Here is a 27,570-nt window from a genome sequence, read left to right on the forward strand (position 1 = left end):
CTGACGTGTCCTGCAGGAACCTCCCTTCCTCACAGAGATTGAGGGAGGTCTGCAGGTCAGCAGTTCGTCAGTAATGGCTATCTTTACATATCAACTTTAATTATTAAGGCTTAGTGATAGTTAAAAAAAAAACATGCTGAAATTAAAATCATCTAACCATTCTCTAACAGAAGCAAATACATAAAATAACTTTAACTGTATTTTACCTTATATAAAGTATACTTGTCATGAGCGAAACTGTTGGCTGGGTCTTTCGGGCAAAGCTAGTGGTCTGGCAGTTATGCTGATCTACTGACTTTAATGATTCCTGAGTCTATGATCCAAACTTGAGCATGCTGATGGTAAATGTCAGAAAAAAGTTACTTATTCTAGATGCAAAATACAAAGTATTGAGACAAGATAGTAAGCATAACAACCGGGCAACTAGCAGTTTTGGACAGGGAGGTGTGAAACAGCAACTTATCTCTTCTGATACCTCATAGAGCATTGTATGACTTACATACCTGAGACCTACCCTATCTATCATCAGCCTCCCATACTAGTGCCCTTTCATTATCCTGCAGCTTTTTACAAGAGAATGGTGGTCCTCACTTTGTATGAGAGATAAATGAGACAAGGATATGATATATTATTCTGGGATACTTACCTTGATAATTGGTTCTGATTAAGTAGAGGCTGTTCAGTGAAACACATTAAAGGGTCTATTTATAAACAACTGTCAGCGTCACTTATCCTGTGAATGTTCACTCTATGTGAATGGAGGCAAAAACAAATATTCTTAGTATATTTTTTTCAGGTCCAATGTAATATTTAGAAAACACTGCATTATAGCCCCTAGATGGAGCTGCGGAACATGGGAAAGAAGAAATTATATCCCATGCGCCATCTAATTTTGTTTGTGTTCAGCAGTCCAGCTACTTGGCTAAACCAGTTAGAGTCACAAAAGAACTGTGCAGGAAGCCGAATTAAATAAAGTGCCGTTTGAAACTTTGTGCATCGATATTGTTGTTAGTCTGATGTATCGGAAGTGAGGTAAAAGGCCTCTACTTTCATATATGAGACTGACTAGGTTTTGCCACAATAAATGTCAATCACTTACAAAAGGTGGAAATGGACTTTAAGTATTTGATAACTTTAAAAGTGTCCTCTCTCACAGCAGGATTAAGCAGGCTTAAATGTTTTACTTCTTAGCACATATTCAATGTAATGTATACTGTATCTCACAGGAAGTCTAAGCAATGAATATATGAACATAAAATATTGCTCACACATGCTGATATGAATTTACCATTAATTTAATTTGCTATTATTAGTGTATCGATAGCCTGCAGGCACCTCCCTCCATGGCATGCAGGCTATAGTGCCCATAGAAAAAGGTCCACAAATATGTGGGTCTCTGATTAAGTATATTACAATCAATAGGATATTTTTAATTGGACCCTTGAAGATAAAGCCAGCATTTACAATCAAAACACCAGCCCTAAAGAGTCAAGAAAGAAACATAATAAAAAGGCTTACCCATTTATCCAAAGTCAAGTTAAAGTGAAAAAGTAAACACGGGCAAAAAAGCATACTAACTTTATTCTAAATACAAATGAACAAAGTCTTTTCTCATTCACCCAAAGAACATTTTGTATTTTCTTTGTCCCATGTTGGGTCTCCTATCCAATAAAAAAATAACTAGTCTAAGGTTAAAATCAGGGAACTGCCATAAACCAATGAGAACACAGAAACAGGAGAATCATTCTCAAATAATCCCTCACTTCAGGTAAAAGGATAAACCTCTAGGAGACCAGTGAAGATCAGTGGGACAAATGTAGCCCTAGACAGGAGACTTGCCATAAGATGGGCAAGATAATGAGTTCAAAGGCTAAAATATATTTTTGAATAAGTTATTCAGTTAGAATAAATTCTGCAAGTGTTGTGGTTTTTCTGGGTAAGGAGGCTAAAATCGGTCAACCTACTTATTTACCAGTTCAGGGCAGGGGTCAAGAACATTCCTGCATGCGTGCTGCCCTCTTGAAATAAGACAACTAGTGTGCCTACTTTTTTGAAAAGTTGTTATTGTTTTTGTTTGTGGACTACAAACTGACATTCCAGCATGTATTAGTTAATAGCTATCATCATCATAAAATATGTAGTCCAGGATAAACTGGCCACATAATTGAGAACACATGCACCTGTGACTATGGAAAGGTGCACAATGTGGAAGTCAGATAAGCACAATGCAAGCAGTTCATGGGGCAAAAAAGTAAGTTTAATAGAATATATTAAAAAAACACAGGTATCTACCTATTAGAGACACCAATACATGCATACATATACTGTATGTATATATATATATATATAACCAGATCCTTCGGCAGCTTTGTGAATAGACCCCAGTGTCTTATTTTCGGGGAAACAATATATATATATATACTGTATATACATACCTTTTTTGAAAGACATTAATTACACTTTAAATAGCTGCAACTATGGTAAATTGGGGGAGCTTTATCCTTCACCCATAATGCATCAACCTTCATACAGATTCATTATACTACAGGGAGTGTGGGATTCTAGCCTGTTCATTAAAAAAAGAAATACTATCAAATGTTTGTTTTGAACGGCCCAGTGCCTATCCACTGGTGTATAATGTTGGGGAGGTAATTTTTTAGGTAATTACCCTCTTCAAACATCTATGCAATGCTAATGGACATATGGGATAGTACTAACATTCAAGGATCGTATTTTTCCTTTTTTTTAACAGTTTGAACATATGTCTGGGAAGGGGCTCAAATGATCTCTGTATCATTTTGAAATGAAAACATACAGTGAGTACCTTTAAAGAGTCAAGCAGGTTGTAGACAGCAGGGTTAGGGAAGAGTCATAGGTCTGGTGTGCTGAAATTATGTAGAATAATAAAGCGCTTTTATATATAAAAAAAGGTTTTACTAATGTTTGGAAAAGGCTAATTACTGGTTCCAAAGCCACAAATATCTGGTTGCAGGAGGTTTCACTGGTTTGCATTTGTTTTTATCTTTTTGCTGCTGTGGGTCTGTTGTCACATATGGTTCTACAACCATTTGCTCTTCTAATTGCTGCATTGCTCTACAAGCATTTCCTCTGCTCTAGCAGCTATGTGTGTCGTCCGCTTCACCTGATAGTTAATATACCTTACTTCCTGTCCTGCCTCTTATCTCTCTCCCGATTTAAATCCTGCTAAGACCAGCTTCTGTTTTTTTTAACAACACTTTGTTTACGAGCCCCTTCTGTGTGTTTATCCTGACGTGACTTCCCATGGACTGATCTCTTGTGTACCCACTCTCTCGTGTATGGTATAGTTCTCCTGATTATGTTTGTCTGCTGCCCACCCTGACCTTTGACCCATTATCTGTATCTCCTTTTGCTCTGCCACGTTTCTGCCCTAGCCAGGACTGCCTGGGATGTAGCTTCCTTCTCTGCTTTCAATGTGTACAGTTACTCCCCACACACGAGCAGGATGAACCCGGGGGTCACGACCTGGGGTCAGCACGCTGCTAAGTCTATACTTCTGTGAGGATGTCCCTGGAGGAACACTGACTGGCTTAGACTCCACTCCACTCCCTGGGCGATCCCATGCTACCTGCTCGCTTGTGGGCTCACATCTCTAGTACCGTGATATACAGTATAATTCCATACAATTGTGATCTCATATGACTCATTTATTCTGTATACTACTCTCGAATATGATCACGCCAAAATGAAAAAAGATAGATGGATGGATAGATAGATAGACATACCTACTAATGTATAATATAAAACATTGTTTTAATAAGACCTGTTAACATCAAATGCAGTACATTGCAGTACATAAATAAAAACTAAATCCTGCATGCTGTATATTGGATCAAAGTCAAAGCAAATTAAGTCTTAGCTGCAATGCAATGTAAGGTTACTAAAATGCAACATGAGTCTAAAATGCAGTTTTGGTGTGAACCTAAATCAGTATCCGTGTAGTTTGCTTTTTTTCAACAAATGAGCATGTTATAATTAATCACCAAACTAGCTCTTGCTAATGGGGTAACACCCTTGCAAGCTGGCGCTATTTGGTAAAGTTGATGTTACTACCAAACATCTAATTTTGCACACAAATGAGCACACAAAAAAAACACCTTTTGGTTTAATCAATGTAGATCATAAATATCTAGCATACAGAATAGCCAAATTTCTTACATGAAAAAAAAAGATATGTGCTGGGATATTAGAGTACAGCCTAAAAAAAGAGCAATTTCTGACGCACTCATTATTTAACAGTTGAGATGATGCCAGTAGTGCCATTTACTTACAATTCCAGAGTACTCCTGCTAATTTATGCTCATTAAGATAGATGTTGCCTATCGCAGCTTTCTGAAACTTGCATTAGTCTGTTGTGTGAAGACTTGAAATTGTTACAAGACTGTAGGTATCCGCAACTGATATGGGTAGCAAGAAAAAGTACCTAGGAGCAGTCATATCACATACTATTACAAGCCACAGAGCCCGAAAATGTGTTTCTTACTGTCTGTCATGTTTTGCTGAACTGGTGTTAACTATTGATGACCTTTTGGGCAGATATATTTGGTTTTCCCATGATTAGGACATTAATACTGATTGCAATGCTATTCTTCTGAGCAAAAAGTTTAGACAAAGAAAGAACAGTTTGGCTAAAATCTAATTGTCTTACAAATATGTTTTTTTGATAGTGTATAGAAACCAGAAGAAGTAGAAGAAATTCACAGAAAACATGGAAACTCTGTGTAGATAGTATCCATATTGAATAAAACCCAGTACCTACTGCTGCCAGAATTAAATGCTTCCCTTTGACATCATTAAAACAATGCATAAAATGTGCAGGGAAACACAAATGTTACTCACAACTTTCGATCTCTAAAGTACAGTTCTGTTCATCCAGCGGATATCTTCTGAGATCCATCATGCATGCTGCTGTGGTTGTAATCCTAGAAAAAAGAATGACAGTTGCCTTCAATTACAGTGATCAATTTTTTAATATTATAGCTGAACCCTATCCAATTTGACATACAATGTTCATCTTCATAAATCTTGTGCTGGATGCAGTAAGTTAGAACCCTAATGACTCTGCTGACATAAAGTCATTTGGTCAATACAAACACATTATTTCCAACCAGGTCAACATGACCTATACTTGACACTCATTATGTGGTCGTAGAATAAGTAACAAGCTAAAGTGAAACCTTTAAGACATGACAATGATACATTTTTAACAGGGAATAATTGAGGTTTATGGTGTACTTTTGAAAAGTTGACTATATAATAGATGTGTTCATTTAAGGCTTATTCAATGATGTTTGAAGACACTGATTGCTCCAAGAACAAAAGGCATTACAAAAGATAATAGAGCTCTTTTCAGTGTGTGTGTTCAGTTAAAGGATAGGAAAATTTAATTTTTGCCATTTGATGTCAAGACCTAAGAATAGATCAGTTAATTTCCCTTTAGTAGAATTTTTTTTTTCTAAAGCGTGTTGGTGTTATTTAAGCTATTTACCATTTAGATATTGGATGTTGCGTATGGTACAGCCATAGTTTGGCCAGAATAAGATGTTCTTTAAGCACTGGCACACACTCATTTGTGGCATCTTCTTAATAATAAAGGCAGAAATAACTTTAAGTTGCAGTATTGCACTTTGTGGCATGTGTTCGGAGCAGTGGGAAGGGCTACTTACAGAACTAATATAAAGAAGGGGAAGCCCATCATTAACTGGATCAGATTGCATGAGTTTTCATTTTTGAGATTGCAAACAATATGTAGTAGCTACAGACTAGTCAGGGTGCTTATGCTGACCTGTGTCCACCGCTAAAAGCACCTACAATGGGCACATAAGCATCAGAACAGGACCATAGAGCAATTGAAGAAGGTGGCCTAGTGTGATGAATTACATTTTCTTTTAAATCATGTGGATGGCTGGGTGTGTGCGCATTACTTACCTGGGGAAGAGGTGGCACCTGGATGCCTTATGGGAACAAGGCATGCTGGTGGAGGCAGTGTGATGCTTTGGGCAATGTTCTACTGGGAACTTTGGGTCTTGCCATTCATGTAGATGTTACTTAGACACATACCACCTATCAAAACACTTTTGCTGAACAGGTACACCCCTGGTGGCAGTGGCCTCTTTTTGCAGGATAATGCACTCTGCCACATTGCAAAAATGGTTCAAGAATGGTTTGAGGAATACAACAATAAGTTTGAGGTGTTGACTTGACCTCCAAACTCTCCAGAACTCAACCTCATAGAGCATCTGTGGGACGGGCTGTATGAACAAGTCCGAGGCCGAGGCCCCACCTCGCAACTTGCAGTACTTAAAGGATCTGCTACTGACAGCTTGGTGTTAGACACTAAAGCTTACCTTCAGAGACCTAGTAAAGTCCATGCATTGACTTTTTGAAGCAAAAGGGGGACTAACTCAATATTAGGCAAGTGGTCCTGTTTTGGCTGATCAGTGTGTGTGTGTATATTGTACAGGATACCAGAAGATAGGTCAAGGGGGAGGTCTGCATTTTACTCTGTTTAAGATACAGATCTGGGTTAACACCTGCTACAGAAAGTAGGAAGCAAGAGACAGCGAGTGAGGGAGAAGTACTGTAATGTGTGCATATCAGACTGTGAAGCTGATTAAGGTGCTGGTGCCGTAAAACAGCCAAACTTTACTCGGAGCCTTGCGATCTGAGAGAGACTTTCAGGTTAAGATTGTGATAACCTTTGTGGACTGAAGCCATCAAAGCCAGGGAGGCTGTCATTATTATTTCTGTGCTGAAGAAAGCAAACTGTAAAGTTTATCATTTTTATAAATTTATATTTTTTTTTACACAAAAATAAAAATTAAAGCAAACCAGATAACCAAAGCTTGAAATAATTTCTGTCCTTTCTAACTGAATGAAAGATGAACTTTTAAGTCAAGAATAACTTGCATCGCTTTTAGATACATAAAATTAAAACTAGCACTCACTAATTTGCAAGATGAAAACTGATTAACTGTGCATAATTTACTTTGATGAATGCTCCATTATTTAAGCTGCGTGCTACCAAACTGCATGTTAATGCTGCATTAAAAAAGCTAACACTACAGAGTGAATCTATTATCAAACTGTAGCAGGTGTTATAAACACAGAAAGCACACTAAGTAAACTTTGTTATTCAAAATGTTCCCTGAGATTTCAATCATTCATTAGTACTTTATTTAGTGGCACTTTTTTTGGAACATATGTCTGAAAATTACATGTGACAGTGCAAGATTGGAGATCATGACCTAAAAAAACAAAAACAACTAAGGATAGCCCATATGATAGTGGAACAAGGATATTTGTGCTGTAATCAGGCATGAGCTAACTGATCTACCATGTTAAGTTTCAACCAATTTCAGACCAAGTCATAGCTTATGCTTTTCCATAACAAAATTTTAATCTCATCCACTAATCAGCCATTATTTTTCTTTCTTACTTTTGCTTCAATAAAATAATAATTGAAGAATGTTTTCCTAACTGATGCAAACATCTAAACTCCTACCATAGGGACTAGTATACCTATATCAAATTAAAAACTGGCAGCATCAACTGGTAATTAGTATGGCCTTATTATGAGCAAAGAAACAAAGCTTGTACCACTGAGCATTTACAAATGGAGCTATTTGTGGCGATTTACTTTTTGAGTTTACATTACATTAAAAGTGGTGACAGGCAGACTTATTATGACAGAAGAGGCTGTGAAAATCTCTTCTCTCAGCATTTTTTTTCTTGGTTTCTGTATTCCGAACTGGACTTGCAAGGCTCAGTGCACATTCTCAGCAGAATGCCTTGCCTAGAGGAAGTAACTCCTTTGTGCATGTGGGGGAGTTACATCATCTGGGCCTGGCCAATCATGTGACCAAAGACTTCAAAACTGGGGGCGTGTCCGGCCCGCCGATCGTAATGGCCGCACTGTAGTAGTACTCTGCACTTACCGGTCTCCTCAGCGACAAAAAACACTGCAACAGCGAGCGATCCTAGCTACTACCAGCGGTAATATAGCCTCCTTATCCTGCTCAAAGACATCACATTCTTCTCGCATGTACACTACTCCTACTCTCATCTAGATATGTTTTTTATCGATAAGGCATCGTTACATAGGGTAACCTCCTCTGACATAGGCTTGATCACATGGTCTGACCATGCCCCAGTGTCAATTAGAGTCAAAGATAACAATCCGCCTACTCCTCCGAGATTATGGTGCCTAAACACATTTCTTTTGGCACATCCAGACATTTCTGATAAAATATCTGAAGCCCAAAAACTATATTTTGAAATTAATGATTCCCCAGACACTGATAGATACACTCTATGGAACGCACATAAAGCCTATGTCAGAGGCCTATGTATCAAAATGGGAGCACATATAAAGAAAACACGTTTAAAACAAGTGACGGACCTTCTACACTCTATTAAAAACTTAGAGGACAGGAATAAACTCTCCCCATCACATGCAATAGCAGCCAAGCTAATAGAGGAAAGAAACAGACTTCGTATCCTCCTATTAGATGACAATGAACGTTATATCACAAAACTAAAAGCTGCTTCTTACGCCCTGAATAACAAGGGGAACTCTCATTTGGCAAAACGCGTTAAAAAGCATCACCCCACAACTAACATCCCATTCATGATTGATCCTTCCATAGGAGCGAAGGAATTTAATCCAGCCAAAATGTCCCATCTTTTCCAATCCTATTATCAACATCTTTATAATCTAAATTTAGACCCGACAATACCTCAACCTCAGAGTTTAAACATACAAAACTTTCTAGGTCCACTAACACTACCCCAACTGTCCCCGTCCCACTTAGAGTCCCTCTCAGCTCCCATTTAAAACCATTCGACAGCTTCTTAGTTTTATTTGGCGTGGGAAAACACCTAGATGTGCAGCAACCACACTATTTAAAAGCAAAAAAGCAGGAGGTCTAGCACTACCGAACTTACGATGTTATCACCAGGCAGCCCTGATCGACCAAATCCAACATTGGCAAAACCCGTATACAGATAAACTGTGGGCCCAAATGGAAATGACCCTTCTGGAAACAAAATCTATAAGGGATCTCCTACTTGCACACAAGTTCTCTACTATTAGTAAGGTGCCTGTATACCAGTCCATTGTTGCTTCCCTGAATGTTTGGAAGTTGATTCCCTTATCATCTATATCCTCTTCCCTGAATGCTTCCCTGAATGTTTGGAAGTTGATTCCCTTATCATCTATATCCTCTAAACATCACTTCAAAACATGACGCCATCTATCAAGGTACTACATCATATTCTTCCACACATCACACTGACGACATGGTTAAACCTAGGAATTAATTATTTGGCAGATTTATATGTTGATGACACCCTCAAGACTCTAGAACAATTGTCAGCCCAATATCGCCTACCTATAACTGAATATTACCGCTATTATCAAGTGACTCATTTCCTCAACAAATATTCCTTTCCGACTAAGATAACTATTGATGATAAACTTTATCAACTCCTCTTTACCTCATCCTATTCCAAAAAAGGAATAACCACCCTTTACTCCTATCTGGGTAACACTGAACACTTTTCCAAGTCGCCTCAGATGCTTAAATGGGAACATGATCTCGGCATTAGCATATCAGAATCCCAATGGAAAAAAGCGTTCCAAGTTTCTTACTGCACATCCGTGTGTGCTACACATTGGGAGAACTTCTATAAAATAGTTAATAGATGGTACCATACTCCTTATAAATTATCTAAATTTTCGAATCAGAACTCACCACTGTGCTGGAGAATGTGTGGTGAAATAGGATCCCTCCCTCATATTTTCTGGTTTTGCAAATCACTTCGCTCATTTTGGAATCAAATTTTTCATCTCATCTCACAATTTACAACCAATCCAATTGACCCATCTATCACCTTTGCACTTTTACACATTGACATAGATATAATTCCTCCCTCAGCTAGGACCATTGTCACTCACATCCTCTATGTAGCAACCGTTTCCATTGCCAGGCCTTGGTGCTCATCTTCACCCCCGAATTTCTCGGAACTCATACATTTAATAAACCTACAATGTTCTTATGAGAGAATGTTTGCTTATAAAAATCATCGGTACCACACTTTTTACAAAAATTGGAAAATGTGGCTTCAAAATACATATTGTTGATTGTGACTACTGTCTTTGTCTATTAGTGTGTTTTAGTTAGTGTTTACCGTCATCTTCTAACTATCCTTTCTTTCTTCATGACTCATCTTCTATGATTCTGAACCGTCCTGTTGCTCAACCTACTATAGCTACCCCTTTAGATTCCATAGAGGCTCTAGAACGAGCACACCTTACTTAGTATAACAATGTTATATACTATACTGTACCAATATACAAGTTATTTTCGAAGTGTACGCATTTGTGCTATGTTATGTATTCTTCTTTATGTAAATTGAAAATGTTTAATAAAGAAATATTGATCAAAGACTTCAAAACTGGTAGAAGACAAAGATAAAGATGGTGGGAGGGAGGACATTGCAGCACTGGAGAGGATTGTTTTGGCAGCTAAAATTACCATAATGTTCTAATATACTGTGCATACTAAAAGCTCCCCGCTCCCCCCCCCCTTTTTTTAGATAGACTTTACTCAACCTATAAATTGGTTGAGTAAAATACCTACTTCTATCCTTACTTCCTAACCCCTGCCTCTAACACTAACCTAACCTACAAACTAATCTCTATTGCTGTTTCAACTTCTTCAGCAGAATATTTACCTAATCCAGCAGCTGACATAGAACAGTATGGTGATGCCAGTATTGAAACCTGCTAATTCACACCTGCAGGCTGTAAGAACACAGGAGACAATTGCCTTTGTCCTACCCTTAACCCCTTTCTGCTGGCTGAATGAATATATGTCACAGCACGTGGTGGGCTTTATTTTGTGCTGCCACATAAATGCACATGTGCTTTTGTGCACAGAGTGCATTCAATTAAGTACCCTCGACACTGTGCACACAATTTAATCAACAACTCCTGTTTAAAGAGTAGCAAATAGGGAGCAGGTAGGATGGACTCCTGATTACATGATCATTGTGATGGCCAACCACAGTGATTACAAGTTTGGGAAGCCTCCCCTGTATCTCCTTCTCATCAGAACATCTGAAAGGGAAAAGATACATTGTATCTGTCAGGGGGCATTCTGTGAGGTGGGGAGAGAAAGACATAAATATAATAAATACATAAATACATACAGTTAGATCAGTTAGATGAGGGATTGAGGTAAGTTATTTGAATGCTCCTGTAAAATCAGCCATGTTTCCTACTGCATATTAAAAGTCATCTCTTATGTCCTATTTAGGTGCCGTCACTGTTCCTGTTCAAGTTAATGGCCTGGTTACAGCGGCTGCATCTGTAAGCAGCAGTCCGCATTTAATCGTATATGTATATTGTTTTATTCCTAGGCATGATTTATGGTGAATCGAGACTCTAGGATTGCACTGTTTGGACTAGTTTGTTTAAATGCATTATCTAATTCTATTTTTATTTTTGCACTTTTATAGATTTATTTATATGTTTATTAGGATTGTTTTTAATTGATCTATAAAGTTTTCACCTCAGCGTTTGTGTTTGTGTCAGTGTCAGTACCAGTATTAGTGTTATTGTGTTTTAAGTAGGAAAAAAAGGTTTATATTATTGTGCCAGTGTAAGGAGTGTAGCATGCATTAGGTCATGCCCTAACAGTGTCAGCATCAGATTTGTATGCCAGTGCTTGTGTCAATGCCAGTGTTTGTTTTAGGTAGGACAACATAAATATAAAAACAGTTTATTGTTTACCATGGTACTGTGCAGTGTGTAGCATGTATATAATTGTGTGCCCCCCCACCCAAAAAAAAAAATAGCACACAGGATCTATTCAGTTGAAGATGCATATGCTCTGCTTTGCATAGCTAGCTAAATTGAATCTGTGAGGCGTAGTACCAGCAGACAGCAAGGAGAAGCATGGGGCAACATTACATCAGCCACTGCAGGACAAAATACCACTCAGCCTGTAGATACCCTTTATCGGGAACTTTTGCCACACACATGCTACTATTTATGGCCACACCAAGCATAAACATTGGGTAATGTCTAATTTTAGTTCACATGATTTTTTTTAAGGTGCTTGAGAGACACAAAGCTCTTAGAGCTTAATGCCACTTCAAATTACAATCACTATTCTCATTTTTAACTAACAAATGTGTATCAGTATATAACCCAGACAAAATGTAAAAATGGCTTTATAGATCAGCCACTAGTGCATTTTAAAAGTCAACTGCACACACATTTGCCTTTAAAATACAGATGTTCCTCGCTTACCGACTTACCTGTTTTGCGACCACTCGCACTTACGACGGACCGCCGATCGACCTCCGACCTTGCACGTCAACGTCAGTGCGCCGCGTCGCCGGCGGAAGTGGTGTCCTCCGATCTTCACTGCGGGTCCCGGTAAGTATTTTCATTGCCCGATGCACAGTACACTGTTCGGTACTGTACATCGGCAACGCTATACAGTACTGTACTAATGCAGTACAGTACTGTATAGAGTTCCTCACTTAACGACCAATCCGTTTAACGACCTGGTCGTAGGAACGGAACTTGGTCGTTAAGTGAGGAATACCTGTATACAAAGGAAGGGACCATGAAGTTAATCCCCAGGGCTGAGCAAAAAATATGGGAATACACCATAAACTTAACTGTAAATTGATGCGCTCTCTGCTCCAAAAAGGCTACAACCTGTAGCCCAATGACCATTATATCAGTGTGCAGCTTATTACATCTTTGCATGTTGCAAACATGGAAGCACATCGGACAATGAGGAAAATCTGCAAGCAACATCTACAGCCAGGGACGTAAATAACTTATCAGCAAGATGAACTGTTGAGCACTGACTGCTCTGTCCCTCCGATCCAGCGATGTCTGCATGCGTGTGCATGCGTCCATAGACTTACCTTGCGTCCCTCGTCGCGTACCGGCCGAAAATGAGAACTGTGCATGCGCGCGCCCCAAGATCCTTTGCGGCTGCTCGAGAAATGTCTAATTTTTGGCACGGGATTGCACACGGAACACAGGTGAGTCTAAACTGCTGTTTGAGCGTGTTTTTTTTTTTTTACACTTCTTGCTTGCTTGCTAGCAGTAGATATATGCAAAAAAATGGGAGCGTTTAAATATCCTTTAACTTTTTCTTACTTTTCAATTTGTAGTGGGGTAAATAGCCATTGCCCTTTTAGGAGCAGTGCCATTTTAGGACTGTACATTGTAACATAGACTTGATTGGCTCAGTTCTCAGCAGTGCTACAGTGTTTATGAGAGCACACAGCTTTGTGGTAGTTGCAGTCCTGTTCTTGTGAAAGGCAATGTAGTCTAATGCTGGGCACACACCTTACAACCATCGCAAGACTTTTGTCTTGCGATGGTTGTAAGGTAATTAAAAAAACGTACGATCTGCCTATCTTGGACAGGCAGATCGTACTTGCGATGATTGCAAGCCCACCACGCCGAGGGGCGGGCTTCCGATGACCACACTGCTGAACAGGCAGTGTGCGCTTGCGCACACCGGCCCGTGCGGAATTTATCTTACGAACATGCCACGCACCCGCCGACAATCGTATGATTCTCGGCGGGTTTTCGAACATGTTCCTAAGATAAAAGTCATGCAACCTTACAGTAGCAGAGGTCGCACGCCTTCCACACACCTTGCAATAATCGTACGATCGTGTGATTTCCCGCGATTATCGCAAGATTTCCCACGATTATCGCAAGATTTCCCGTGATTATCGCAAGGTGTGTGGTCACCTTAATGCTGCACTGCACTATAGCTCCCAGGATGCCTAGGAGGAGGAGGAAGCTAGTTTATTTCTCTGGAAAAAGCTCTCGGTGTGCTGAGGAGAGATTCCTAGCCACAGAGAATTGCAGAGAGGTCATGCAGTTAGTCTGAGAGGTCAGAGAGCTAGTCTGCAAGTCTCCAGCCTCTGCCACTCTTGGAACACCAACACTGTGACCCAAGTGGCAGCGGTTGCCTAGGACAACATATACCAGCAGTCAGACATCGGTGGCAGCCAGTGATCGGCGGTATCAGTCACCAGTGATAGTGGTTACCGCCGGCAACAACATGCTGCAACGACATTTGCAGAGAGATCATAAAGCTGGGAATCACAGAGGATGCTTGTGGCCACCACATGGAGACTATTCTGCCTGGATATGGTGAGCAGCTGTTACCAGTGACTTGCTACTATCCTAAAGGTGGCCATACACTTTACAACCATCGCAAGACCTTAGTCTTGCGATGGTTGTAAAGTAATTAAAAAAAAGTATGATCTGCCCATCTTGGACAGGCAGATTGTACTTGCGATCATCGCAAGCCCGCCCCCCTGAGGGGCAGGCTTCCGATGACCGCAATGCTGAACGGGCAGTGTGCGCGTGCGCACACCGGCCCGTGCGGCATTGATCTTACGATCATGTTAAAAACCAGCCGAAAATCGTACGATTCTCGGCTGGTTTTCTAGCATGCTCCTAAGACAAAAGACGTGCGACCGTACGGTAAAATCGGTCGCACGCCTTCCATACACTTTGCGATTATCGTACGATCGTGGGATTTCACGCGATTATCGTGCGATAATCGCACAGTGTATGGGCACCTTTAGAGCGCTCCAACAATTTACACACACAGGCCTGTGCAACATATGGATTCAGTTGATTCCACAATCCTGCAGTGTATAAGATAACTTGGGACTGAGCCTCAGGAACTGTCAGTTTGCCTGGAGAAGTGATAGGATTGTAGTTGCAGCGGCTATTATTGAATTATACCCACATAGGTGTACACATATGCATCTGTATATTGTTATTGCATTGATTTATGCTGTGAGTTATTTTTGGAAGGTTTGTGAAATCCAATTTATTAATTTGCCATTATTCAAGTTAATCCTAACCAATCTTTTGCAGTATTTGAATAGTCTTATTAAATTTGATATAAAACCCCTCACAAGGTGTGCTGGTGTGCTGTGGATCTGTTCTGAGTGGTTTATCAAGATAAAGGTGAGACAGAAGTACCCATTTATTACCATACCAAATTTAAATAGTACCAGCAGTTTACATCAAGTTTTACAAGGGCTTTGCTAAACTGTAATAAAATTACCCATCCACGCTCCAGGAATGCTGTCCAGTGCCGCCTTTTCCTTCCACATCACTCCGCTCCACCCTCCTCTAGCAGGTTGTCAGCTTAAAGCCGGGAGATTTGAATTGTTCAGTGTCCTAGTATTGACGCAGATGCTGAGCATTTCTCCATGCTTAGCTGCACCACACTCCTTACTGACTCCTAACAGGATTGACTCTACTTCCACTACCCTCTCCATCCTGGAATTGTGACTACTGCCAAGCATTTCCTTGCCATCCTGTGTTATTCTTGTCTAATCACTTGCCATCCCGGATCAGCGGTTTGGCCTCCTTCTCTGCTCTGTCACTTGGAGTATTTAAAGTCAGCTCCCTACATCCCTACAACCCCTGCAAGGCTTCTGTTTTTTCCTCCACCTACTCATCACCAACATTCCTGCAGGGTCTCTCTAGGACAGTGACTCATGAATTTGCGTTGACACCTTCATTGGACAGCCATCACAAGAAACAGCAAGTACATGTGTTAACAATTTAATTGATTTAGAATTCCTCTACCAACGTATATGTGCTAAACCAGTGGGTGGATAACTGGTTCATAGGAGAGAGGTTGAGTCCTGAGAGTCAGCTGATTAAATCCAGCAGACTATTTAACCCTTCATGGACTAGTGTGTATATATTTGAACTGTATGTGTTACCTGTCCTGTATGAGGTAATACAGGCTCAACATTACAATCTGAGACGTTTTCCCTTCTGGGGGTATATGCTTAGATCTAATATTTCCTGGACTCATACTAATGCACACCATCTAAAATTCATCAACAGTCACATCCGCAACTGAGATACCTATAAGACATCTCTGAAGGATTGTTACATAAACCCTTAAAAAGGTAATATTTGGGGGTTAGGGATGGGGGTCTGTTTTCCAACGGAAGTAATTATAGGGTATTTTAAATAGTTTCACACTGCAAAGTGTCTAGAGAATTTATTTTGGGTGTTTTTTGGTGGTGGGTCATGGTAATGGTAAGAAATATACAGATTTGAAAAAGATCAAGGTCCAGTTTGTCCTGAAGAAACAAGGTATATTTTTTTATTTTGATTAATGCACACTGTTGTCACATGTGCATTAGGATGGCCTTAGGCACATTATTTGCATTTGTTTCATCTCAAATCTCCCTGCTATGGAGGAAGGATGGGGGAGAGGGGGAGTACTGGATGTGGGGGCAGGGTTAGGGTGCAGTGTATAATATTGGATGTGAGCGGTAAGTGGAAGTTGGTGGTGCTGAATGCTGAAAGAGAGGTGAGGTGTGGCCTGTGTTGAAAATTAGTAATTTGTGTCTTGGAAAGCCTAATTTTGTTTGTAACACAGTAAATACCCTTTTCCACTGCATGTGATGCCGCTCCCATGAAGAGCAATCTTCCTCTAAAATCTCTTTAGAAACTAACACTTCCAAGAGTGTCAATTTCCTGCTCTCAAGCTGCAATATTCCCTTCTTTGCACTTTCTATTTAGTGACATAGCCGATTTAAGTAAAGGTTAATATTAAAATATCTTTTACATGTCAATGATCAAGCATCTAATATTATATAAATGAACACGGCTCCCACACACTGATCCAAGCTCAGTAATCCTTTTATTGGAACACATTCAGGTAACACTCCCTGCCTGGGTCCATGACTCTGACACATTTCACACTAAATAGGGCCTTGTAATAGATACCAAATACAGGGTGAAACACATCATGGCCATAGGCTCAGTAAATAAATAAAATAAAAAAAAGAGTACCAAGCTGAGATTTGTGTGCAGTAGCCATGTCCCTTTACAATGGGATTTGGAGTAGGATCAAGCTCTTTGAATCTCTCTCCTACTCTGGATTTTGGCTCCAGGCCAGACCTTTTTGGAGCAGTGTCAGCTAAGTCTACCATTTTCTAAAAATGGCAAAAAGGAAAATGACTAATTTCTTTTAACCATGGTAACCCTTTGTACAACAATGGGACTGATGTGATTATAGAAGGCAGACCCTTCTGCTTCGAAGTCTCTTCATGGAAGTTACTGCAATGAGAAATGCTAAACTCCTAGCAGTGTATATAATTGGCTTTGAGAAGATTGTTTTATCAGGAAAAAGTGGATATTCAATTAAATGAACAAACTTCTCTTGAACATAAGTGGAAGTTATTTTCTAGCGCTGAACGATTTGACAAGATGTATTTACTTAGACTGTTAAATGAAATTGAAATAAAAAAAAAGTTATCACTTTCCAATGTTTTACACATGCATCCAAAAGAGAAATCTTCAGAGAAAAACCTGTGATAGTTGGTTCTACTCAATATGCTATCTCCATTTCCCACAAGTACATGGCCCTAACTAGTACAGCAAAGCTTCTTTTTCAAATGTGAAAAATTTCAGATGCTTCCTGTCACAAAGCACTGAAATAGCCCCAGAGGTCCTCCAACTTATCCTGTTCATAAGAATAAATTACTGTACTCTATGCAAGCTTTAAACAATGCAATAACATTTTAGTTTACCTGACATTTTCATTGAAATACTTGCTGGCAGGAGTGCAGTGGGAATACTTTTGGAAATTTAAGTAAAAGTAACGTAAATGTCACAAAATTATTACATATATCATAAAAGTGAACAATTGGGCTGCACAAGATTGCACCTAGGCATTCATGAGAAATTATTCAAGTGTGTTAGCCAAGCCGGCACAAATGGAAATCATCACATTTACTGAAGGCACCAACCCATAAGCCATAGAAAATAAATTACAAATAGGCAGCAATTTTCAGTTACTGAATTAAAATGATAATTTTAACTGCTCAACAAAATCTTTCAATTCATGTTGTTAAAAAAAATTAAAAAAGTTGATTTGATGACTCATATTTTACTACTAATAAAGCTAAAAGGTGCCTTTCAGAATGTGAAAGATTTAGATTTTATGAATTAAAGTGGACAGAAACAAAATTCTCTTTGATATGGAAATAAACATGACTCAGAGGAGAGGAACACATTTTAACTTTGAAGCATGATTGGTTATTATGAATGATTCGCCAACTTTTTTTTTTCTCAAATAGAAAGTAAATCTGTTAATCATGGTAATTCTGTGTTTCGAAAGCTTCTTAAACAAAAGGTAAAGTGCTGCCTGTTCTCTTATCTCCTTAGTTTTTATTTTGACTGGCATTACTTGAAAGACAATATTTTTTTCATCTTTCCCTAGGAACTCTCCAATGCATGACTTTCCACTTCAGCTTCAAAATGAAATATAATACCACTGACTGCTTAAGATGACCTTTTAGCTTCATAATTATTCAACTAGAATTACAAATAAATGAATGTTTTTTATTATTCATTTGAACTGCACTTATTTGTTCACCTATAGAATATCAGGACCGTCTCCTCCTTTATTAAACAGAATCCATGGCCACATAATGGACATATACTTTTTCATATTTTAACAAGCAGCAAATGAGCTTTGCAAACAAGCGATCAGAAACCGAAGCAATTCATCCTCAAATTCCACAGCAGAAGCACTGAAGTTGTTCAAGTTGTTAATTGTAGCAGCTCAGCTCACCCCTCCTGGATTCCTGCTCTGTGTTTAGATTACACATTAGAAAACTGAGAAGTCACTGCTAAAAGGGCATACACTTAATTGTGAACTTTTAAAAAAATCTAAATCAATGAAAATGTAGGTAGGGCAGCCAAAGTATGCTAAAAGTGGGCAATTAAAGTATAGTAAAGTATACAAATAAATACCCAAGAAATGCTACTGCTTTACAGGTTACAACAGACCTCCCCTACTAAGGATAATATGTATATATGACTGAAACAGGGTGCCTCTAGAAATATTTATTAGCATGCATATGTCAAAGGAGATAACACATCAGAAAATTCCAAAACTTTTAAATGGAAACTGATTTTCACAGCAAGGTTTTGCAGAATCAAAGCAGACTTCCCACCCATCCATCCACACCGCAGGGGAGACATTTTCACTGCATTAGTGCAGACTGACCTCCCAATGTTGCTGTGCAAAACCTTGTACCTGTAAATGACAGGGCATGGCTGGGTTGCTTGGCTGTTTCACATGGGTGGGAGGCTCCCCCACCCATGGACAATCTAGTGGGCAGCCATTTTCATGTGGATGCTGAGATCCCACAGCAAAGTTTTTGTAGCATCAGAGCAGACCTGTTACCACCCACCCATACACACACCAGAGCAGACATTTGTACAGGGAAACATATTACCACAGCAAGGTTTTGCATATTCAAAATCAGATACAATAGAGCAGATTTGCCAGTGCCACCCCACCCATGCACACATAGAGCAAGATAATTTGGCGTCCTCTGCACATGACAGCTTTTGCCCCCAGACTCCCATTAGCCTGCCAGACCTCATCTTACTGTCCCTGAGCAGTGCTTCAGCTGACATAGGCAAAGCACAGGTTCACTTTAAGTATGAATATTTTATTAATGTTTAACTGATAGATTTATCAATATGCAATGATCAGAATGGCTTGATGGTAGGTGATATCAAGTATCACGTTACAGGTTAAATGCCCTGGATTTTGAGGCTCCCACTCCACTAGGTATGCAAGAATCCATTCAGGCATTCTCTAGCTTCTGCTGCTTTTGCTTTAAGTTTAGACAGTATAAATAAAACAACACACAATTACTGCTGTTAAAGTTTATATTTTTATGAAAGTCTTGCGTTAAGAAAACGGTATCAAATACTTTTAATAGCAAACAGCTATGTAGACCTATGCTTCATTCTACTACCATTCTGCAATATGAACACATTTACAGTATCTGTGTTTAGATTTCTTTTGCTGTTAATTAAAAAAAAAAAAAAAAGTATGACCTAAATTTTAAGGAATCTAGGACAAAATTATTTGTGTGTCAGATCAGTGTATCTCAAGAACACAAAGTGCTGTGCTAGCATATTGAATGTAATTGTCCACACAAAGCTATACCTGACTGATGCAGATCAGTGCTCAATGAGCCTGGAATATTCTCACACTAGTTAAAGCAGAAGTAAACCACTTGTAATAAAAAAAAGTTTAAAAAGGAGCGCCAGGAGCGGTTAGCCAAAATATCATATGAATAGTACAATATGGCAAACTTACATGCAGGGTGATCCTCCCCAGTGTTGCTCTTCTTGGTCACTGGCGCTTCCCTCTCTAATCCCGTCTTTGGCCACTTGATGGGCCGGTCCCAGACAATGTAACTCCCAAACATATTCAAGGAATTTATTTAATCTCAGCAAGAATCCTGCTGAGCCTGTTCACTGAGCTGCACATGCGAGTGAGGTTGCATGTGAAGTTATGCATCATGATGGTATACTCTTGCAAAAATGACAATACAAAAAAAAAACCTAAACCAGCTAAATGACAGTTCCTCACTGGAGATTGTTTGGTTTTTCACAGAAGTTGCTGTATTAACACAGAAACTTTTGCTGGAAAATGGGTGTAGTGGTAGCAAAGGAGAAGAATAGGGCATGCTACACACAACCTGTGTATTATGGTTACATTTTTTGGGTATCAGGGCAAAAACTGGGCAAACATTAGTTTAAATGCCTCAATGTGTATTAGGAATGTACTTTTTGTAGTTCGCTGCACAACAGCACTAACACTGTGTGAGAGAGGATGAGCACTGTGAGCCAACCAAGGACTCAGGGTCCTGCCTAACTGTGTTTACGGGATGGGAAAGTAATGGGATGATCTTTTCAGCGTGATGATGATCCTTCATTGCACGAGGCCCAGGCTGGGGCAGGCCCTTAACAATGCTGTATTGCTTAAATGCAGCAAAGAAAAAAAAGGCCTTAGGGCTGACTGTGCTATCTGACAGTGGTGCCTGTATTACAAGACTGACTGACTAGAATTACAAATCCTATGCCAAGTAAAAGCACTTTACTTTTATGTACTTTAACTGTGTAATTTGATGTTTCTCGCAGTTCAGTTATAAGTTGTGAGATGTGCATCATCCCTTCGATTTCACTCCTGACTGATAGAATAGTTTGTAATCTGGATCACCTCAACTGAATGGTTTGCTGTCTCCCTGGTGCCAGGTTTCAGCATGTGGTGGACTAGATGGACAAATTACTTGGAGGGGCTGGGCATAACCCAGCTGTCTTGGTCTATGTTGGGACCAATGACCGAATACATGGAAGGATGGAGGATCCTTAAAAATCAATTTAAAGAAGTAGGTTGCAAACTGAAGAGACCTTCAAGGTAACATTCTCTGCAATATTGCCTTGCGATGCGCAACACAGGAAAGACAGTGGGAGTTTAGAGAGCTAAACGCATGGCTGAAGACCTGGTGTAAGAGGGGAGGCTTTGGGTGTCTGTGTCACCAGCATACTCTGTGGCATTGCCACGCACTGCCACAAGGTATAGAGCATTCAGTCTGTAATTGGATAGAAAACTGGCTTAAAGACCGTATTCAGATATTCATACTCTGAATGGTCTGAGGTTGTTAGCGGTGTCCCCCAGGGTTTAGTGCTGGGCTCCTTACTGAACTTCTAATGTAGCATGCGGTATACTAAGCTTAGGGTGACGGGAGGACGCTAGTTTGTGTCCTCCCGTTACACTTAGGGGAACTATGGGGAAAAGCCCTAACCCCATAGTTCTCCTTTAACCATGCTTTTTAGTTTTTTTTCTTTCATCTGCATCAACGGCGGGTAACTTTTTTTTTTACTCTTATCTCTACAGGTTGAACTCGATGTAAACTACACTTCCCCTTATGACTCTAGAGGCACAGATCAATAAAACCTTACAGTGTCCCCTTACCTACACTATCCATACAAAAGAAGAAAAGTGTTGTCTGTTCTACTGTAATATGCTGAAATATGTAATTTATACAGTTAGCAAAGAAAACAGTTTGTGTATTTTTTTTTTTTTTACAAGGCAAAGGTGTTGCCAAGACAAGTATGAATGATGTTTTGGCAGCATAACATTAGTTTGATGCTTTTTCCATTAAAAGACAAGAAAGGGAAATTATTGTTCTTCTTAGTTTTATGAATGATATTTTATGATCAAATGTACAAATGCTCCAGCTTGATTTTAGGTTCAGTTTAAAGAACAAATGAGTCCTGAGATTGAATTTGTATGCTCCTTTGTGTTGACTTAAATGATCTGTTCACTGCTATAATTTTCTCTGCCTAACTGAGGTTCTGCTTGCACCTAATATATTTCTGCCACCCTGGCTTTGTCAAGACATCTGTTTGTTGTGGCAAAAAGAATTGGTTTATGATTCATCAAAATCTGTCATTTTCCTTAGTGGCACACCACATGCAAGCTAATATATCAAATATGTGTACCTTATAAAACAGGTGCATTATAAACCAATATATTTAGAGCCTAAACATGGTTGATTTATAAATGTAGGTGTTTTTAACCACTTTACTACCAGAGCATTTGTTAAATATTTTTTCTTAACATTAAAATTTGCATTGTTTTAACTAACTTATTCAAAATCACAAAACATTACAGATTTTATGAACACAGAGGACCTATAGACTAAAAAGATGGTAGTTGTCCGCAATTCGTTTAGCACTACCAGGCCGAAAACGTTCTTGGTATCGTTATTAACAGCAGACGATTGCTGTTAGTGTACAAGATATCCGCCGTCTGTACAGCCACCGGATCGTTCCTACCATGCGGAATCCTCCCATCCCCCTTGCCCCGCTGCTGGCTTCCCCGGCACCGCTGTCCCTTCGTGGCGTCCGGAGCGGCTAGGGGGGTCTCCCCGCAATGATCGGGGAGAGATTCAGTGACTTCCAGCCGCTGATCTCTCCTCCGATCACTGGACCCGGAAGTGATGTGTATTACATCCTTCTGGTGTCACTCGTTACAGTCTTTGGCTCCTAAAGCCAGGAGATGAAGCTGGGGAAGCAGATCTCTGCTTCCTCAGCTTCTTTGGGGTCCCTACGTGACATTAGGGATCTGAAAGACCCCTGATGTCTCCATAAAGAGTACCTGTCACACCCTATCTTCTATTACATAGGGGGCTTGTTAGGTTAGTGTAAAAAAAGTGTTTAAAAACTAAAGTAACATATAAGAAAAATTAAAAACCAAAAAAAAAAGAATTTAATTCCCCCGCCCCCATGTGCATACACATGCAAACACTTCGGTGCGCCTATGTGCGAAAACGACAATTGCGCTACACATGTTACATATCACCGTGAACGTCAGAGTGAGACCAATAATTCAAGGGCCATCAATCACTGTTAGCACTATACTGATGAGCGGTAAAAGCGTTTAAACTATTCCCTATGGGAAATTTTGGGTATTGACTTTTTTTGCGGCTTCACGGGCGAACACAATTTTAAGGTTTGACGTGTTTGGGATCTATTTACCCGACGATCCCATCTTTTATATTTTACCCCCAAAATTGGGTATTATATTATGTTTCTGTGCACTAAATTTTAATTTAGTTTATTTTTTCCTAAAAATACTGGTTTGATAAACATTTGCGCAAAAACCGCACAACATAAAAAATTGCAACTATCATTTTTAATTCTACAGGGCCTCTGCTTTCAGAACATATATAATTGTTTGGGGGTTTGAAGCTGTTTTCTAGCCAAAAAATTATATTTTATCATGTGTGCGCAAATAGTAAGAAAATGCCACGGACAGCAAGTGGTTAAAAGCCAGGAGTTTAATGAACAAAAAGAAAACAAACAAATGGTTTCTAATCTTAAAAAAAAGAAAGAAGAAGAATAAAACAGCTGGTCATCCAGACCTTTTTTATTTTTCTTTAAAATCCTTGACTACATAGCTGATCCGCTCCTGATCGTCGCTCATCTCTGTAGGTGAAACATGTACTCAAAATGGCATCTGTGCTTTAAAATGGCTTCCAGGCATAGAATATAAGGCTTGGCATATACATATTTCCATATATTCATTCTAACCTTTGACATATGCTTTATTTTTATGAAACCTCTGCAAAAATCAGGCTTGAACCACAGTGACAAGTTATGAAATATGTGAAGTTCCAGGCAAGTCATGATTACATAAAAAGCACAATAGCATCCATCTTGTAAATAGAACTGTGTGTTCATTTCAAGTGAAGACTGACATTTTCCATAATAGTGTTTTTACCTGCCTTTCTTAGAAAATTAGCCTTTTACTTTCTGTTTGACCTTGTATATTATCTAACTGTTAGATTATAACATTCCACACTACCCCCCCCCCTCCTCTCTGTATTATTTTATATAACCTTAACATGCCCTAATAAATCAGACCAGCTTATAGCAGACCTTGATGTGTGTATGTTAAGGTGCCCATACACCTTACAATTATCTGCAGATTTTTTGTGGTCAGATAGAAAAAGTTAAACAGATTGGCCCAGGTGGAGATTACTCCATCCGCACAGTTAAGTGTAGATGGAGGAATCTGTTGCACCTTTTCCATCTGACCACAGAAAATCTGCAGATAATTGTAAGGCTGGGCACACACCTTACAACCATCGCAAAACTTTTGTCTTGCGATGGTTGTAAGGCACTTAAAAAAACGTACGCTCTGCCTATGTTGCATAGGCAGATCGTACTTGCGATGATCGCAAGCCACGCCCCCTGAGGGGCGGGTTTCTGATGACCGCAATGCCGAACGGGCAGTGTGCGCTTGCGCACACCGGCCCGTGCGGCTGTTATCGTACGGACATGCCACAAACCCGCCGAACATCGTACGATGCTCGGCGGGTTTTCAAACATGTCCGTAAGTTTAAAGTCGTGCGACCTTACAGTAGTAGAGGTCGCACGGCTTCCACACACCTTACGAACATCGTACGATCGCGGGATTTCCCGCGATTATCGTACGATAATCGTAAGGTGTGTTGGCACCCTAAGGTGTATGGCCAGCTTTAGTCTCCAATATTAAAATATTGCATTACACTTCTGGCCCACTGATTAATGGTGGTAGCAGGTGATTAGCACCTGCATTCCTAATGTATTTTCCTGACACATTAAATGCATTTCACCAAATTGGGCTTAATCATAATGTGGTAAGTGATCATGGTAGGCATCTCTTATTTCTACACTTCACAGGTGAAAGAGCTTTGGGATAATCACCCCCGTATGCCCAAGCCACAGCCAATAATACACCTGCATCACACTTGTCAATACAGAGATTTCCTGCATATATTACCCAGTAAATAATTAATGTATTGCTTTTACATAATATCACAGAGAAAATGAATGCATTGTGTTCACCAAAGTCCTTGTACTGGAAAAAACATACAATGTCATTTGCATGTTACAAAACAGCCCAGCAAAATAGATATATACAAAAACTAGTAAATTAATTGCACGCTAACTATCATTACATTGTTTCCTATGTGTGAACACATCTTGTAAGGCTGTGAAACTCTTCATATACCCTTTCTTACTCTCCTATAAATATATATAAATGTATCTCCTAAGGCTCTGTATTTGTATGCAATTGATCCCTTCCCATTTAAAAACACTTATTTAGAAACATTAAAAACAAATATATAAAAATTGTTACTGTTAATCACTTAATGTGCTTCCTCTAGGTCTCGATAAACTATAAGTGATTTTGAAGTGTATTCCACTGTTTTAACTTGATGAGATTATTGCAAAGCTACACCTTTCAACATAGTTTTGTTCCCTTAATATAGTTCAATGTTGTATCTATTATTTTTTCAAAGAGGATTTCTATTAAGCTTAAATACAATATCTAAGAAGGGACAATGTCTATTTGTGAACCCCCTCTATTGCAATTTATTTTTTATCATAAATATGAGTAACATCCCACTTGTAGTTCATAACCTTTGGAAGGTGTGTCACATTTCAAGATCCAAAATACTTAATTATTATACAGAAAAATGATTGCCCCCTCTCAATGGACAATCTACACTTTCTACAATTTGTACCCTAAAGGATCTAATATTTCTGCCAAGTTATTCACAAAAGTGTTTAGCAATGTTGGTATGTTTACATGTCCTCATATTGGTCAAATGATCTCTGGTATGATTGCATAACCTCCTAGTTGTTCTACCTACATATTGTTTCTTACATTCCAAACAGGATATGACATATATTACAAATCTAATTTGGAAAATCACCATTTGCTTAATCTCAAAGTTTTATTCAGTGGTATGCGAGTGACCCACACGGGGACAACTAAAATATGGAGTGTCCACACACCTAAACATTCCAGTAGTAATTAGCCATGGTCTACCTCTATTGCTGTTACAATTTTATTGAAAAAGACAAGGGTAGAGAATATTTCCTAAAGTGGGTGCATGCTAATTGTATACCAGGGGCTAAAATATCTCTCAACTAATTATTCCCATAGAATGGGTAAGTATCTATTTATAATCTTCTTAACCTCCTCTTTTTCTTTGAATACATTTTCTCTGGGAATTCTTTTTTACCAGTGTATATGCTTTTTTAAGCAGGGATTGTTAAAAACCTTGTTCTTGTACAAGTCATTCTGAATCGAGAAAGCTGTTTGGATGACCAGTGAAACGTCTTCAAGAAAAATACAGCAAGTCCAGTTGCCTTGACTTAATTTTTACAGATATTTGTTCTAGAAATCTTACCTCCATCTCTGGTACCTCCCTTAGGAAATCCTCCTCATATGAACAATTACATTTGATCCCGATAAACTGTCCTTTAGATATAGCTCTCTTTACGTGGGGAGGATGACAGCTATCGGCTCTGAGAACAGAGTTACCAGAAGTTGGCTTATGGAAAATTTGTACATATACCCTTTGGTGTACAGTTGATCCCACTAGAGTTAAATCCAAATAGTTGATCTTCTCTTGTTCCCCACTCATGAATGTTAAGTTATTGCCATTGTCATTTAAGTAACTCACAAAATCCTCCATTGATAAATCCCTTTGTACCACAAAAATCATCAATGTAGTAAAAAAATTACCTGATTTGGCTTCAAAACAGGTTGGCATTTCCAAGGATGTGATGTTTCTCCCACCACCCCATGTATAGGTTGACAAAAGGGGGCACACATTTTGTGCCCATTGAGGTGCCACACCACTGGAGATACTAACATCCGTCAAACATAATAGTTGTGTCCAATTTATTTTTTTAATCCAGCGAATATTCAGTATAATTATCAATGTAAGGTTACAGTGCCTTCATTCCCAAATAATGATGAATACAGGAATATTATGAGGTCACATCACAAGTTAATCACTTGTAGTCAGCATTCCGTGTTTGAACTACTGCGTTTATTACAAACTATTACATTTGTTTTGTGATATGATTGAGTGTCAAAAAAAGGATGAAGTCATATCACAGTCAGTGTGCCAGTTACTCTTCTCTATACAGCACTCCATGTCTGTCCCTCCAGTGTCTTCCATGTTTTATACCCTCTAGGTATTAAAGTAAATTCCTTACTGGAGGCTGGAGTAGACTATCCACCACATCATTCAAAGACTCAACTAAGG

General features: G+C 39.2%; 1 protein-coding gene across 1 annotated transcript in view; it reads right to left on the reverse strand.

The window, feature by feature from the left end:
- LOC108785113 (gamma-aminobutyric acid receptor subunit beta-2) overlaps positions 1-27,570 on the reverse strand; it is a 304,860-nt gene that overhangs the window by 97,140 nt on the left and 180,150 nt on the right. Inside the window, exon 5 of the mRNA XM_018554125.1 lies at positions 4,879-4,961. Coding sequence (XP_018409627.1) covers positions 4,879-4,961 — 83 coding nt within the window. The remainder of the gene's footprint in view (positions 1-4,878; positions 4,962-27,570) is intronic.

Source organism: Nanorana parkeri, unplaced genomic scaffold, assembly GCF_000935625.1.
Source record: "Nanorana parkeri isolate BGI_ZX_2015 unplaced genomic scaffold, ASM93562v1 scaffold8, whole genome shotgun sequence".
Lineage (NCBI taxonomy): Eukaryota > Metazoa > Chordata > Amphibia > Anura > Dicroglossidae > Nanorana > Nanorana parkeri.